Source organism: Cricetulus griseus, chromosome 2, assembly GCF_003668045.3.
Source record: "Cricetulus griseus strain 17A/GY chromosome 2, alternate assembly CriGri-PICRH-1.0, whole genome shotgun sequence".
In the NCBI taxonomy this organism is placed as follows: Eukaryota; Metazoa; Chordata; class Mammalia; order Rodentia; family Cricetidae; genus Cricetulus; species Cricetulus griseus.
Genome location: NC_048595.1, coordinates 193,493,265 through 193,508,489, shown reverse-complemented (window position 1 = coordinate 193,508,489; position 15,225 = coordinate 193,493,265). Strand labels below are relative to the sequence as shown.

Below are 15,225 nucleotides of genomic sequence, written 5' to 3'. Positions count from 1 at the left end.
ATTTGTGGTGCATATCTTGAAATGCTACATATTCTTTCACCCAGAGATAAGCAAGCACACTGAATCGTTTTTACATAATTATTCTAAGTAGGAAAGTCAGCTGGGCAAAAACGGAGATAAAGAGAAAAGATAGAAGGCAGTGAAACTCTACCCTGAGGTGACCCTAAAAAACGCATAAGCTTTTGTTGACGATGTGAAATAAATGATATGGTTTAGACTATACTTGTAACTTAAACATTTTCCCCCTTTTCAGAAACAATATTCAAGAAAAAACCAAGGAAGCCAGGAGTACAGTGTTCTCAAGATCTCAACAAGCAGGGCCAGACTAAGGTTGCCTCTGACTTGCTGCAACTGCCTGTAATTCCCGCTTGCAACCACGGTCAGGACTCTACCCATCTGGGAACAAAACCATCTTCCACATACCCGCTAAGCATGTTTAACTACGAACGTCCAAAACACTTCATCCAGTCCCAAAATCCATGTGGCTCCAGACTGCAGCCTCCAGGACCGGAAACCTCTAGCTTCCCTAGCCAGACCAAACAGTCTTCTATCGTCATCCAGCCCCGCCAGTGCACAGAGCAGAGGTTTTCTGCCTCCTCCACAGTGAGCTCCCACATCACCGTGTCTTCCTCTGCTTATCCTGCTTCCCAGCAGCTTGCTGGCCCCAACCCAGCCCAAAAGGTTACTGCCTCCTATAACCAGTCCCCAGCCAGCTTCCTCAGCTCTATATTACCATCTCAACCTGATTACATAAGCAGTAAAATCCCATCCACTGTGGACTCCAAGTAAGTGAATCTGTACACCACATGTGCCATGAGATTTATCTGAGGCGATTTGAGGGTGAGCTGCTGTTATTGTTTAGAGTGCAAAGTGGTAATGTGGGCTTCATTCTCGCTGAGCCAGGATACTGGCAATAAGAGGTCATTGAAGCATTCTCCAGTGTCCAGGCTGAGCAAAACTCAAATTACCTACTGTTGTACACAATTACATCCCTATTATTTATCATCTTCAGAAAGAAAAAATAGATTCCTAACATTCCAGGGAATGGTAAACTTTCTCCTTAGCTCTAAGTTAAGTTCCTCTTACTGCAAATTTAATTCCTCTGAGGTCTGGCTTGGCTGGGATGCAGAACACCTGTCTGCTCCTCTGCGGCTAGGATTTCCTCCCTCATAAGCAAAGGCTATTAAGTTTCTTCCCATAGTCTTTTCTTCCTACCCGCTTCTCCCTCTAATCCTGACTATCCACTTGCCTAATATAATTTAAAATTAACACTTTTTAAAAGTCTGGAACTCAGGCAGTCTCTTGTATAAACAGTCTGTACTGGGATCAGAAGGGAGGCTGGAACAGAATGCTCATTGCTGTCAGGTTTGTGTTGGTAAGTGAAGCCATAACTTGGTGAGCTTTGTCAGATGGTCTAAATCCAGGAGCGAATACCTACAGCCTTATGCAAGCAGGCACTATAGTTCCACAGCCAGAGACTGTCCCGAAAGAACTCAGCCCAAGGAAGGGACACCATGTGGAGTTGAGCTTTTTTTAAAACATGAACTGAATACTTTGTACTTATTTAAATTTAGGGCTATCAGTTTTCATATTTCTTGGCTGGAGAGAATATCAGAGATTAAACCAGAGGCATCTCAAACATTCTCTGGAGGACCATGTCTTGTTGGAATCTTACTGGAACTCTTGCTAATGTTTCTGCCTTCTCTGGAGATTTGTTTGATATTGAACAGAAAAGGGACCTGTAGAAGTACAAGGTTTGCCTATAGATTAGGGCAGGTATCAAGTCATGATACCCACCCAATCTAGTTATATGAATGATTAGAATGTTCAGCAACAAGATAGCTGAGCTAGTTTTTGCAAAAATTATATCATTGGTTGAAATGCCAGAAAAGCAGATGAACTGATCACAGCAATTGAACTCGTAGTGAAATCTATTCCCTAAATATAAAAACCAGGACACTCAAAAACATGTTGAAATCCTATAGATATTAAACAGAATTATATATAATGGCTGATGAACAGTGGTTCCTGACCTGAAATATCACATTTCAAAAGGACCCCGTCTTCCCCAAACTTCCCACAAATTCCCATTGTATTCATTTCATACTTTCTTGTTCTTTCTTGTTCACAATTGCTAAAATGACCATTCTCCATGTAGCTTCTAAATAGTTCTAAGTTTCTTATATCAGGATTTTAAATATATAACATACTCTGGTTGTAATATTTCCCCTAGTAAAGTCTTTCAATTCTATTCCAGTTCTGCTCAGAAAAAAACATTATCAAACAAATATTCACAGATCCTCAGCCACACACCTAGCTTTGTGCAGAACTAAGGGGAGGCAAAAATAGAGACTAAGAAAGCAAGCCTAGGAGGTCCCCAAACCAGAGATCAAAGGTCCAGCTTTAGCTGTTCCATTTTCAGCAACAGTAGATAACTCTTCTAATCTTGCCATCACTACTTGATGCCCACTCTGAGTCCAGCTGTACAGGGTGGAAAGCCCTGGCCCTTTGAACATTTGTGCACAATTCCCCCATTGTTGTGATGGGCTCAGGATTGCTCCATCTTCTAAAGTAACCCCTTGGCTCCTGACCTAAAGACTCTTGAAAGCCTATTTCAATCCTCAATGATAGGAAGTTCTCAGGCAACTGTGATAGCAGTTGATCAAACCACACAGTGGAAAGTGAGGAGAGTTCTTTAATTCTAATTATTCTTTCCAAAGAACTTGCCATGAGGCATCTGGCAAATAGCCTGCTGGGTGATCCAGTTTTATGAGGTGTATCACATTTAACAATCAGGATTAACAGTGACAGAAAAAAAAGAGCTATAAAGCAGTGTAAAAACCTAACACTAGTTTATAATAAGAACATATAATTCTAGTACATATACCACCTAGTGTGCAGACAATGAGGGCATGTAGTGAATTAACTAACTTGAGGCTATCTTGTGGTTCTCAGGCTTGGCTATCATTAACAGTCCCTCAGGCTTTCTATGAAATATGATGATGAGAACAGAATTGTCTAATTCTAATTCACTTTCCCAAGCAGATACAGCCCTCAAACAGATGAGACTCTAGAACTGAAAGTCATTATAGGCAATTATCATTGCATACACTACAGGAATATTATGGAGCCAAGGAAATTCCACTGCTTCAGCCTCAGAATTTATTCAAGGGAGGGGGCCTCATTATTTACCTACATATTTGATTGACTTGACTACTTTATTGAACAAATCAGACTTTAGTTAAGGATTGGTATAGACAACAAAACACAAATATCAAAAATGTAAAGGGAGAATAGGTATCATCAGTTTCTAAGACAGTATACCTTGGCTGTAATAAAATAAACATCTGTTAGATCAACTGACAGTATCCCCTAAAGCTATGCTTTATAGTGGTGGGCCTATCGTGGCATGGTCACGAGTGATGGCACCTGTTACTCATCAATCTGTTTACATTCTACCCTGTGATAATCACCAGGTCCCCCAGCCCACAAAGTGAAGACCCTGGCTCCACTCAGTCTTCATTTCTTCTGAATCACAAGTCCTCTTGTAAATCTTGATCTCATTTGCATCTGGATGACTAGGGAACATTTATTGTGAGCATCACAAAATATTCATTAGAGCAGTGGCCAGTTTCCCCATATGAACTAGACTGACACAAATTTTCTCATGTAGGGCTCTAAATCAGCAATCTAAGTTAAATTGATGTAAAGTACTAAGAAAAGTTTGAGCCACTTAACAGCCAACAATATAGGATCCCTTAATTGCTGTCCCTGCTCTTTACCAATGTCAATATGGAAACTTGGGGAAGGGCTCAGGATACCTTAGCTAAACATTTAGCATCAGAATATGATACAAGAACTTAAGTTCTTCAAATTATTTTCAGATTGGTGGGTTTTTCCCAAATCCTTTTTTTTTTAACTTAAGTTTCAGGCTCTATCTTCCTCTAACTATCCTTTTCTTTCTCTACCAAAAAATAATCAGTTTAACAATACTGAAGAAATCATCATTGCCTTAAAAGTAATTTTTATTCAGTGGATTAGATCATTTGAAGTATAAAATTAACTGAAATTGGGAATTAATAGGAAAGTCAGAGATCCCATTGAGGAGCGAGCGGTAGAATATTCACAAAACACAGATAATGTACTAGTCAATTCAGCTCTAAAAGAAAGAGCCATGATGGGCAACATTTACCAATTTTTCTGGTATAAAGACTTTGACACCATCAATTTCAAGCCTGAGCCTGAGATCACATGTTGCTAGGAAGAGATCCTAAAAAAGTCAGCTCTCTCAAGCCCAGGAGAGGCAGTTGAAGCACACCACTGCCTGATATCCATCTCTCCACCAGATAAGAAATTCAACAATCAGTCTGAAAGAACTAGAAAGTACCCTTTAACCATCACATTCTTTAAAGAGGATCTTTTAGATGTCTTCCTTATGTCAAAATTCTTCCTCCAACTACACAGTTTTCTCCAGCCAAGAGAAAAGATAAAGGCAGTAGCCATTTTTATAGCATCCTTGTTGGCTGCTATCAAGGTCATTGGTGTTCTTAACAACACTAGAAACTCTGAATGATAAACTCAATATATCTAAAGATGGCTTACAGAATGAATTCAATTCTATCATTTTTGGGTTTTTTTAAAGCTATCAACAATCCTCAGTCAACCAACCAGTAAATGCTATGCCATCCCCAACTGCAAATGCTAAGACCACTCCAAGGACTCCTGACCACGAGATCCAAGGATCAAAAGAAGCATTGATCCAAGATTTGGAGAGAAAGCTGAAATGCAAGGACACTCTTCTTCATAATGGAAATCAAGTGAGCAAGCTATCATTTTTGTACAGAAGGCCTATTAAATTATTAAAGATCTAATTCCAATAAGAAAGTTCTGAGACTGAGAATATAACTCATGGTTAGACACTTGCCTAACATAAGATTGATACCCAACACCTCTACACACACACACACACACACACACACACACACACACACACACACACACACATTACTTCTGTCTCTCATAGATCTATGCCCATAGAGGCTGCAAGAAATAGGACTCGTGTTTTTAAAAAAGAATATTTCCTTGCACTTTGTTATTACTCTAACATGAAGTCCACATTTTGGGTTTCTATAGTAAATGGATGAATCAGCTTTTAAAAAAAAAAAAACCTAGATAGTGCAATGAAGTTTTGTCTTGCACATTTTTTTTTCTGAAAAATTCAATATATTGGCACATTTCTATTCTCCCTGCCCTTGGGGTTGGAAGAGTAGAGGCAGAAGGATCAGAAGTTGAAAGTCAGCTTTGACTAGATAGTAATTTCAAAGCCAGCCTGTGCTCCATGAAATCTTCTCTCAAAAATTAAAACTAACCATTACCTTCTCACAAAATGTCTGCCTACCAAGTAACTAGTGGGAAATTTTACCAACTCAACTGTTTTGCAACTTAGTGAGTCTATGGACAAATAAAAACAGCTATAATTACTATATAGCTCTTAATATACAATTGAATTAGTGGCTCATCTTTGAAGACAAGGCTCTTTTGGAAACATAGAAACTATAATTCGAAAAATAGGAGCACAGTTTGAAGTACTGACTTAGAGTAATGGTTTTCGAGGTTATCTGTTCCCATACCTCTGACTAAATCTCATCACCGCCCTCTAGAGGCTGACCTATGAGGAGAAGATGGCTCGAAGGTTGCTAGGTCCACAGAATGCCGCTGCTGTCTTTCAGGCTCAAAACAGCGATGCCCAAGATTCTCCACAGGTAAATAAAAATGACTGAAACGTAACTATGGCCTTTTTTTTTCTTTTTAACACAGGAGCTTCAGCCCTAAACGTGGCTGAATTGATCCTCCTTCCTCAGCTTGCTAAGTACCTGGGACAAGAGGGGCACACAATTGTGGCCAGCTGTGGACACCTTTTTGCAATTTTTAAGTTGTTTGATGTTTTAAGTCATGTTTGTGAATTATCTACTTCCTTTGGTCATGCTCCCGAGTTAAAATATGCCTTTTCATGAACAAACTAAAAATGAATCTATAGAGTAACATCTCTAAGATTAATAAAAGTTCATTTTCAAAGAAAAAAAAAAGAGGATGAACTTCAGGATACAATGAACACACACAGACTTACACCTGACCAACTTAATTATAACAGGTTACTTAACTCAAAAACAAGTGCACAGTGGGAAAAGCTGAAGAGCTGTTACCCTTTTTATATCCTTCTGTATGCTGTTACTCCCTCTTATGTAGTCTACAAAGCTATGAGGAACAGAGATGGAGCTGGGAACTCAGTGAGAAAATAAACTTGAAATGAGAACAAGAGACTTTTGTTTATTGTAAAGGCAACTGGACCAACTAGAAAGGATAGATCAGAGTCTAATGGGGTAGGTCTTAGACACGGAGCAATTCTTCATTCTTCCATCTGCTCAACCAATTTATATGCAGCATCAACTGCATTGAACTCTGGTTATGGCATAGGCAGTTACAGCCAGAATAAGACAACTCCATCTCTCTTGTAGAATTACTTACAAAATTATTTAGTATTTATAACAGCGTTTAAAAGGAAGGTGACAGCACCAGGACAAGAAGATAGTGGCAGAAACATAATGAAGGCAGAAAGGGTAAATCTTACTATTTTATACACCCAAACATTAACCCTAAGTATTAAGAAATGTTGTCCAATTACAATGTAACTATAAACAAAAATACATCTCTGCTATAATTGAGATACTCTATGAGCATAACACACTAAAAACAGAAGTTAAAAAAAAACAACTTATTTTTAGCCAGACGGTGGTGGTGCACTGCTTTTAATTCCAGCACTCAGGAGACAAAGGCAGGCCAATCAAGGCCAGCATGGCCTACAGAGTGAGTTCCAGGACAGCCAGGGCTACACAAAGAAACCTTATCTTAGAAAAAAAATTATTTTGAAGATTTTGAGTTTTATCAAATTATTAGTTTTAATTTTTGTTTTTTATTTTTTATTTTAAAAAGGCTGTTTGCTGAATTGATAAATTGTTTAGACAGTTTATTTAAGGATTCTTAAGACTAGCCAATTTTTTATATTGTTTTAAAAAGCAAAAATGCACTGGCTAAAAGATTCATCCCAAAATAAATTTTTGTACTCAGATTCCCTGTGTTCTTGTACAAATATCTCAGAGATATTTGGGCTGAGACTATATTTTCTATTTCTTTTCAATTTTCCACTGTGCCAAAAAAACATTTATACAAAACAGGCACTACATATATAATCAATTAATTCAATTATAATGTTCATCAATTCCTAACTTTGTTCTCAAGTAGAAATAATTTTCTAGCATTCAATATAAACTAAAAGCTTCATAAAAGCTAAATGTTCCCCTATTTAGCAGGACTAATTCATGTTTTAAGTTTTTTATAATTTTATGTATATTTCTAATGGTGTCCAACAGGATTTTATGCCATGAGCTAAAAGGAGAAGTATTTTCCAGTCTAATATATGTTTACTGTTGTTGATGGAACTTCTTGGCAGTAGCTTGACACCCACTGCCTAGTGCCAGCACAAGTGACCTCATGTCTATTCTTGCTTTGCTAAAGTACAACCTGTACAGTGTCCCCAAGTCAAACATATCAGAGGGACACATTATCCTTTATCATAAAACAGTCATCTGAAAAGTAAGATACCATCAATTTTTGGCTCAGCTGATTTTTATAAATCACATCTGTGAAAGTATCCTCTTAATTCTTTGGGGTTCTTACTAAGGTGATTCATTTGCTGTATTTTAATTGGTAGATACACAAAGCCAATCATGACTGAACACAGCCAAAACAGAAACATTCCTTCAACTACAATTGCTTACTTCTAGTTCATTTGAAAGGACCAATTGCATGTTAACTTTCTCACTTTTGTTTTCATCTCAAGCAGCATAACCCAGAACATGCAAGGCTTCAGGTTCCCACATCACAAGTAAGGTAATTTTGTTTAATTTGTAAAGAGGCATGTATTTGGCTATCTAAAGTGTTTTCCACTCAAAATGTTATATATATCCATATATATATATATATATATATATATATATATATATCCCTCAAGTTTACTGAATCTTTTCAAAGCACAGTGTGATTTTCAAATGTCAAAGACAATGCTGAAATATTATATGTCAATTATCAGAACTACCTCAAAGGGTATTTTTTAAACATTTTAGTCAAACATCCAGGACCATGCTTCCATGTTAAATAATTTTGTCACAACGAGGAAAATCCAGTACTAACTATGAGGTACCCATTGATCAATTTAAGGAACTGTTTAAGGAGATAGTTATTCAGTGTTCAATTTATACTAGATGTCTCTAAATTGTTATATTTCTGACAGTCATCAAATAAGCCACTGAACACATTCCCCTTAAGGTCTATCACAATTGTCACCATGCCATCAGACCAAAGCAGACTTTCTGGTTTTACTAGCATGATGGCCAAATTGTATTGTGTGAATAGAAAAGCAAGGACATTTCTGCACTGTCTTTATTAAAATATTGTTGTAGAAGTAGATCATCCTCAAGAGCAGAGGCAAATGACCAGGATGCCATCCAGGAGAAGTTTTACCCACCACGCTTCATCCAAGTTCCAGAAAACATGTCCATTGAAGAAGGACGATTCTGCAGAATGGACTTCAAAGTAAGTCTTTTTAAATATAATAAGGACACATTAGAAATGGGACAAGTTTGGAGAAATGCCGTCTTTCCCAAACTTTTACAGCTTGCCACCAAGCTTTTAAAAACTATGTACAATAAAAAGGGACACAAATTCTGAAGCTAACTTGACACAAGTTACATCCTGGCTGTGCCACTTTCCAGCAGTGTAAACTTAGACAAGTTATTTAACCCCTCTGTGTTTTGTTGTCTCATCTGTGAATTGGGAATGACAAATAGTACTTACCTCATAAATTTAGGAAGATTGGCACAATAAACAGATGTACTGGATATAAACAGGTGTACTGGACACACACACACACACACACACACACACACACACACACACACACAACAGACTGTCTGATGTACTTGCACCTGTAGTTGTCCTTCACCACTTCAAGATACTCAGCTTTCTTCTTTCCTAGTTTTTCAAACTAGAACAGCACTTTAGAAGAGACCACATCACATTTTGATTATCCTCATTCTAAGAACTTTTCCTTGTAAAATATTTTTTCAGATACCCTATCAATGACAGTTACTATTAGGATTGAATGTCTTATATAAAAACATATAAACAACTAGTGCTTATGTACAAAACTGTAGACATAAAACATAAATTAATGTTCTAGATAAAGTAACCAAAAGAGGTCTTAAAGTGTTTGTGGTTGTATTTGAAAGAATTAAGTGTAGTCTGAAATAGTCTAAAAACAATATATTGAATTCAAGTTTTTAATTTCACAGTAAAAATTACAATAAAGATATTTTGAATTTCTGCTTTCCATTTTCAATCGCAGATCCAGATGACAAAGTTGTTAAATCATAGATAGAAAACTGCTGTATTTTGTTTCTAGGTGAGTGGACTGCCGGCCCCTGATGTCTCATGGTATCTAAATGGGAGAGCAGTTCAATCAGATGAATTGCACAAAATGATAGTGTCTGAGAAGGGTTTTCACTCACTCATCTTCGAAGTGGTCAGAACATCAGATGCAGGGTCGTATGCATGTGTGGCCAGGAACAGAGCTGGGGAAGCCACTTTCACAGTGCAGCTGGACGTCCTTGGTAAGCCTCCAAAGAGATCCTTCAGAGGCAACATGGCTGAAAAAGCAAGAGTATATAAAAGAAAATATTTCAAAGAAAAGCCCAGAGGACTTCATACTTAAGATTAACATCTGCAGAATCTAGTGTAATACCAATTTATGCTCAAAACAACAAAAAGACATTTTAGGAGGAAGCAGTAAAATTAGAATGACAGACATACCACCAGTTCTTTTCTAGAAAGGTAATGAGATAATATAATTTTAATTTAATTTAATTATTTGGCTAGGAATGAAAAATGGGGTTTCTTTAAATATTCCAAGTCACAGACCCTTGAAGGAAGGCAATGAGGAACTAGAGTCAGGAACCTGGAGGCAGGAACTGAAGCAGAAGCCATGGACAAAGCTGCTTACTGGCTTGGTTCCCAGAGCTTGCTCAGTCTGCTTTCTCTTTTTTAAAAACCTTAGTTAAAATATAATTATACCATTTACCCCTTCCCTTTCCTCCCTCCAACCCCTTCCAATTCTCCCCTTCCAGCCCCTTTTGTGCCACTCTCTTTATCCTTTCAAATTTAAGACCTCTTTTTCTATGATAATTTTAGATAGATAGATAGATAGATAGATAGATAGATAGATAGATTATTAGATAGATAGATAGATAGATAGATAGATAGATAGATAGATAGATAGATAGATAGATAGATAGATAGGCAGACAGACAGACAGACAGACAGACAGGCAGGCAGGCAGGCAGGCAGGCAGACAGACAGACAGACAGACAGACAGACAGACAGACAGACAGACAGAGTCTGTTTTGTGTTGCTTATATGTATGATTTCAGAACTGACCACTTGGTATTTTATAACTAATTAGGGGGCTAATCCCTGGGGAAGAACAGTTCTCCCACTTTTGGTAGGCATTAGTTACCTGTAACTTTTGTCTAAGGGTGAAGCCCTGTGAGATTTCCCCCTTCCATATTAGAAGGCCTGTTAGTGCCCTCCTTGTTCAGGTCTTGTTTATAACTATTTGTTAAAGTGAAGGTTCCCTAGTATTTCTAGTCTGTGCTGTGAGATACAATCTCACAGCGAACTTCTTGTTCCTATGGTTCTTAAAGTTTTTTTGCCTCCTTTTCTGAAAAGTTCCCTGAGATTTGGTGCAAGAGATGTGTTGTAGATACATCCATTGAGGCAGGGCAGCTCACGGTCAGTTGTTCTCTATACTTTGGGTTTTTGTTGTGGTCTCTAACTACTGTACAGAGAGGCTTCTTTGATGTGAGGTGGGAGATACGCTTATCTGTGAACATCAAGATAATTATTTAGAATGCAGTGAGGATTTAGCTCTACTGGTCAAGTGGAGTGACAGTAGTCAGTTCTCTTCTAAGCTCCATGAACTCACTACTCCTAGGCAGCTGGCTAGGTTTCCAGACCACGCATGGTTTCCCTTCTGTTTAGTCAGTCTTAAGTCCAATTAGAGAGCTGTTGGTTACTGCCAACATATGACTGCCACTATTGCAACCTTAGATATAGTCTTGCAATGCTGATGGTCATTGTTCTTCAGAGCTATTGATTGCTTCACCTTTTTACCAGTTTGTGTAGCTCCCTTTGGTATTATGAAAGCTAGTCCTTGGAGGGAGACTTTCCATTGAATACTGCCATTTCTCCTCTCTAGCCCCCCCCCCATGGTCCTTATTTACTTTCCTGGTTTTTATCAGTTACTCCAAGTTATATACTCACATCTTAAGATTTAAATCTAGGAATTACATACAAAAGAGAACATAGTAAGTTTTTTTTTCTTTCTGAGTCTAGGATATCCCGCACAATATATTTTTAATTCCATCCATTTACCTAAAAATGTCATTATTTTATTTACTCTTTTAGCTGAATACTATTTCACAGTATATATGTATACATTCTCATTATCCATTGGTCAAGTGAAGGACATTTAGGTTGTTTCTGTGTCCCTAAATATTGTGAATAGAGCAACAATTAGCATGGTTGAGCAAGAATTGGTAAAGAAAATATTATATAATTTTAGACCAGAGCAAATGAGATAGTATAAGCATTTGTTGATATAACTATAAGAGGATTTCAAAATAGAAATTTATCTACTCTATAGTCTGAAACATAGCCATCCTGACCACTACTGATATAGAATTGTCATAGGCTATCATAATGTAAATTCCTACCTGAAAAAAAATATACATTGGGTGTTAGTTTTTAGCTATGCACTATGTTATATTTACTAGGAAAGTAGTGTCCAATTATAACCAAAAAATGCCCATTGCTTTGGGAAAACGGGTTTTGATAAAACCCTCACTTCATGTTATGGCAGCATAGCTCTATAAAAACTCATGTCCAGCTTTTAAAATTTTACAATTAAGTACTTTAAATATAGCATATATAATGCCTTAAGCTATGATATTACCTCACAAGAAATATTTAATGCAATCAGTGTCTGTTATATCAAAGCCTGATCAGGTTAGAGGATAGACAATGTTCTTGAACTTATACCTACATCAATGAAAGACCGTTAGGACTAAGGGACCTCAACCAAAGCAAAGAGGGAGTGAGCAGGATATAAACACATATGTGCATGCTCACCCAAAGCACACACTTTCCACTATTTGGTTAAATCATATTTGTGCCACCAGCTTCATAAATAGTGTCCTATTGCAGCTGAGAGAGACCTTGGCTGGAACGCATACAGTCTCTCCAGTTCTCCTTTAGAAAATCCACCTCCAGTGTCAGCTCACCACTTCCATATCTTCTTCTAGTAGGAGGTTTTGATGACTGACACCTGCATATTATCAGTTTACAAAGCGTCTTTTCTTTCATAGTCAGATAGATCCATCACTACAACCTGGAGTTTGTTTGGTTTTGGGTTTTTTGTTTGGTTGTTTTGTTTTTGTTTTTAAGAATGTAGTTAGGAATAGATAAAACTGAGGCTCAGAGAAACTAGACTAATATTTTCTAATTTTGCATGGCTCATGGAACCAACAGAGATTTCATTTCATAGGGCTGAGGATTAAGGCCACAGCCCACATGCAGGTCAAACGCTCTACTGCTAAATCGCATCCCCCAACAGGAATCTGAACCATGGTTGTCTACTACACTGCCACCATGCATGCTGCCTCCCTGTAGATTAAATGACTAAAACTTCAATAGGTTATTATATTCCACTTTAAGAACTCTGAGTATAGTAAAATAATAATGTGTACTACAGTATTTTATCTAAAAATAAAAAGGTTTCCAATCCTTAAGTTGCTTTTAAAGATTTAATGTCAGCATACAAATTTCATAACATTTTGTGGATTAATATCATCTTTATTGATTTCCCACCACTATCCAGCAAAAGAGCATAAAAGAGCACCGATGTTTATCTACAAACCACAGAGTAAGAAAGTTTTTGAGGGAGAGTCAGTGAAACTTGAATGCCAGATCTCAGCGATCCCTCCACCCAAACTTTTCTGGAAAAGGAACAATGAAATGGTTCAGTTCAACACTGATCGGATAAGGTGAGACAAGACTTTCCTGAATGACATGTACACTTGTTGGATGAATCTAGTTATACTTTTACACAGGTTATAAATTACACAATTACAGCCTTGGGTTGTCTGTTCTTAAAAATACAGATTTAAGTCCGATTCAAATAGTCCTAAAAATAAGGCATAAAAGAGCCTACAGTTTATATTTTTGTTGACAATAAAAAAAAACATGGCTACAAGAAATAAATGACATGAAAAGATTAAAAGGGAATTTTGTGGGAGGAGAGTCTGTGTATATGAGTTTCCTAGAGATTCAGCCTAGGGACTTATGCATGCTAAACAAATACTCTACTATAAAGTGATACCTCCATGCACAGGTGGAGTAAGTTTTTAAACTTCAGTAACTACTTGGCATTGATGAGAGACAGTCTTGGGGTTTTCAACAGCCTTTTCTTATTAGTGAAAGTCTACAAGGCAGCAATATCACTTAAACTTTCACCTGGAAGAAAGGAATTTTAATTCCTGTGCCTTTGTTTTTATTTGTTTCTTTCCAGCTTATATCATGATAACTCTGGAAGGGTGACTTTACTGATAAAAGATGTAAACAAGAAGGATGCTGGATGGTACACAGTGTCCGCTGTCAATGAAGCTGGTGTGACCACATGTAACACAAGACTGGATGTCACAGGTATGTCACAGAGCAGCTCAGTTTAACTGGGAAGCTGAGGAGCATCCAGCTCAGCATGGTGTGAACTATGGGGTATTTTCCTCAAAATCATATCTGCCAGTGAGTACCAAGCTCAACTATGTATTTTAAACTACTCTTCTAAATTGATTTATATTCATTTCAGCCCGTCCAAACCAAACACTCCCAGCTCCCAAGCAGCTGCGTGTTCGACCGACGTTCAGCAAATATTTAGCGCTTAATGGGAAAGGTTTGGATGTGAAACAAGCTTTTAACCCAGAAGGAGAGTTTCAGCGCCTGGCAGCTCAGTCTGGACTCTACGAAAGTGAAGAACTTTAGTAACTTTGCCCACAGTGGAAAGGACAACCTCACTATTAGCAATATACGTGATGACTTCGTGAAAAAAAAAAAAGATCCATGGCTGTATTAACAGCTTACAGCTTTACGTAGGTCGTATAACTAACACATATTCAAAATATTATTTATCCTCAGACTCTGGCACAGCCTGTCTACTGCTCTGACCCATGAAGCCAACTGTAAACTGAGTGCATGGATCTGCAATGTAAGAGACTGTCTTAAGTTACAGTTTCTTAGAGCTTAAGTCATGCACATTTAATAGCTACAAGTTATGAATCAAAAACTTTTTTAAAACCACTAATGCTTGCAGTAAAATTTACGGGTATTGCTTAACACATTGATTTATTTTTTTTTTGTAGGAATACTAACATGATATAGATTATCTGAGTGTTCCACAACTTCATGTCAAAAGATAATAAAATTCAAATAGTTATAACAGACTTGTCTCAACCTCACAGAAGTCCAGAATGATCACAATCAAACTTCTGTTTTTGTGTTTTGTGTTTGGTTTGGTTTTTGTTTTTGACTTCTCTTTGTAACAGCTCTGGCTGTCCTGGAACTCTATTTGTAGACCAGGCTGGTCTCGAACACACAGAGATCCACCTGCATTTACCTACTGAGTGCTGGAATTAAAGGCATCTGCAAACACCGCCCAGCCAAACTTTTTTTTCTGGTTTTCATATGTGAGAGAATATTTAGCAAAACCTGTGAATAGTGAATTCCAAAACATGGAAGTGTCATTCCCAAGAAGACCAGGAAGCTCACGGCTCAGGCAATTGCTTCTGAAAATGCTTCCCAAGACTTCCACTTCAAAGGCAACCATGGCAACACCATCATAGTCCTCAATTTGTGATTTTTATGCTGACCAAAATAATTAACTCAGTGGAACAACAGCCATCTCTAAAGGTCATCTCCAGGTTTTGTATATTTAATGTAAATTTCAAGATTGATATTTTCCCTCCCATGTCTTCCAAATTGAGTAACTTGCCATGTTAAATA

At 37.5% G+C, this 15,225-nt stretch overlaps 1 protein-coding gene across 1 annotated transcript; it reads left to right on the top strand.

Annotated features, from left to right (window-relative positions):
• The first annotated feature begins 432 nt into the window (after positions 1-432).
• Myot (myotilin) lies at positions 433-14,208 on the top strand. The gene is made up of 9 exons (XM_035439041.1): positions 433-785; positions 4,643-4,817; positions 5,661-5,762; positions 7,901-7,947; positions 8,517-8,649; positions 9,518-9,725; positions 13,049-13,214; positions 13,739-13,872; positions 14,036-14,208. Exons 1-9 carry the CDS (start codon positions 433-435, stop codon positions 14,206-14,208), a joined length of 1,491 nt encoding a protein of 496 aa, XP_035294932.1.
• Positions 14,209-15,225: the final 1,017 nt, after the last annotated feature.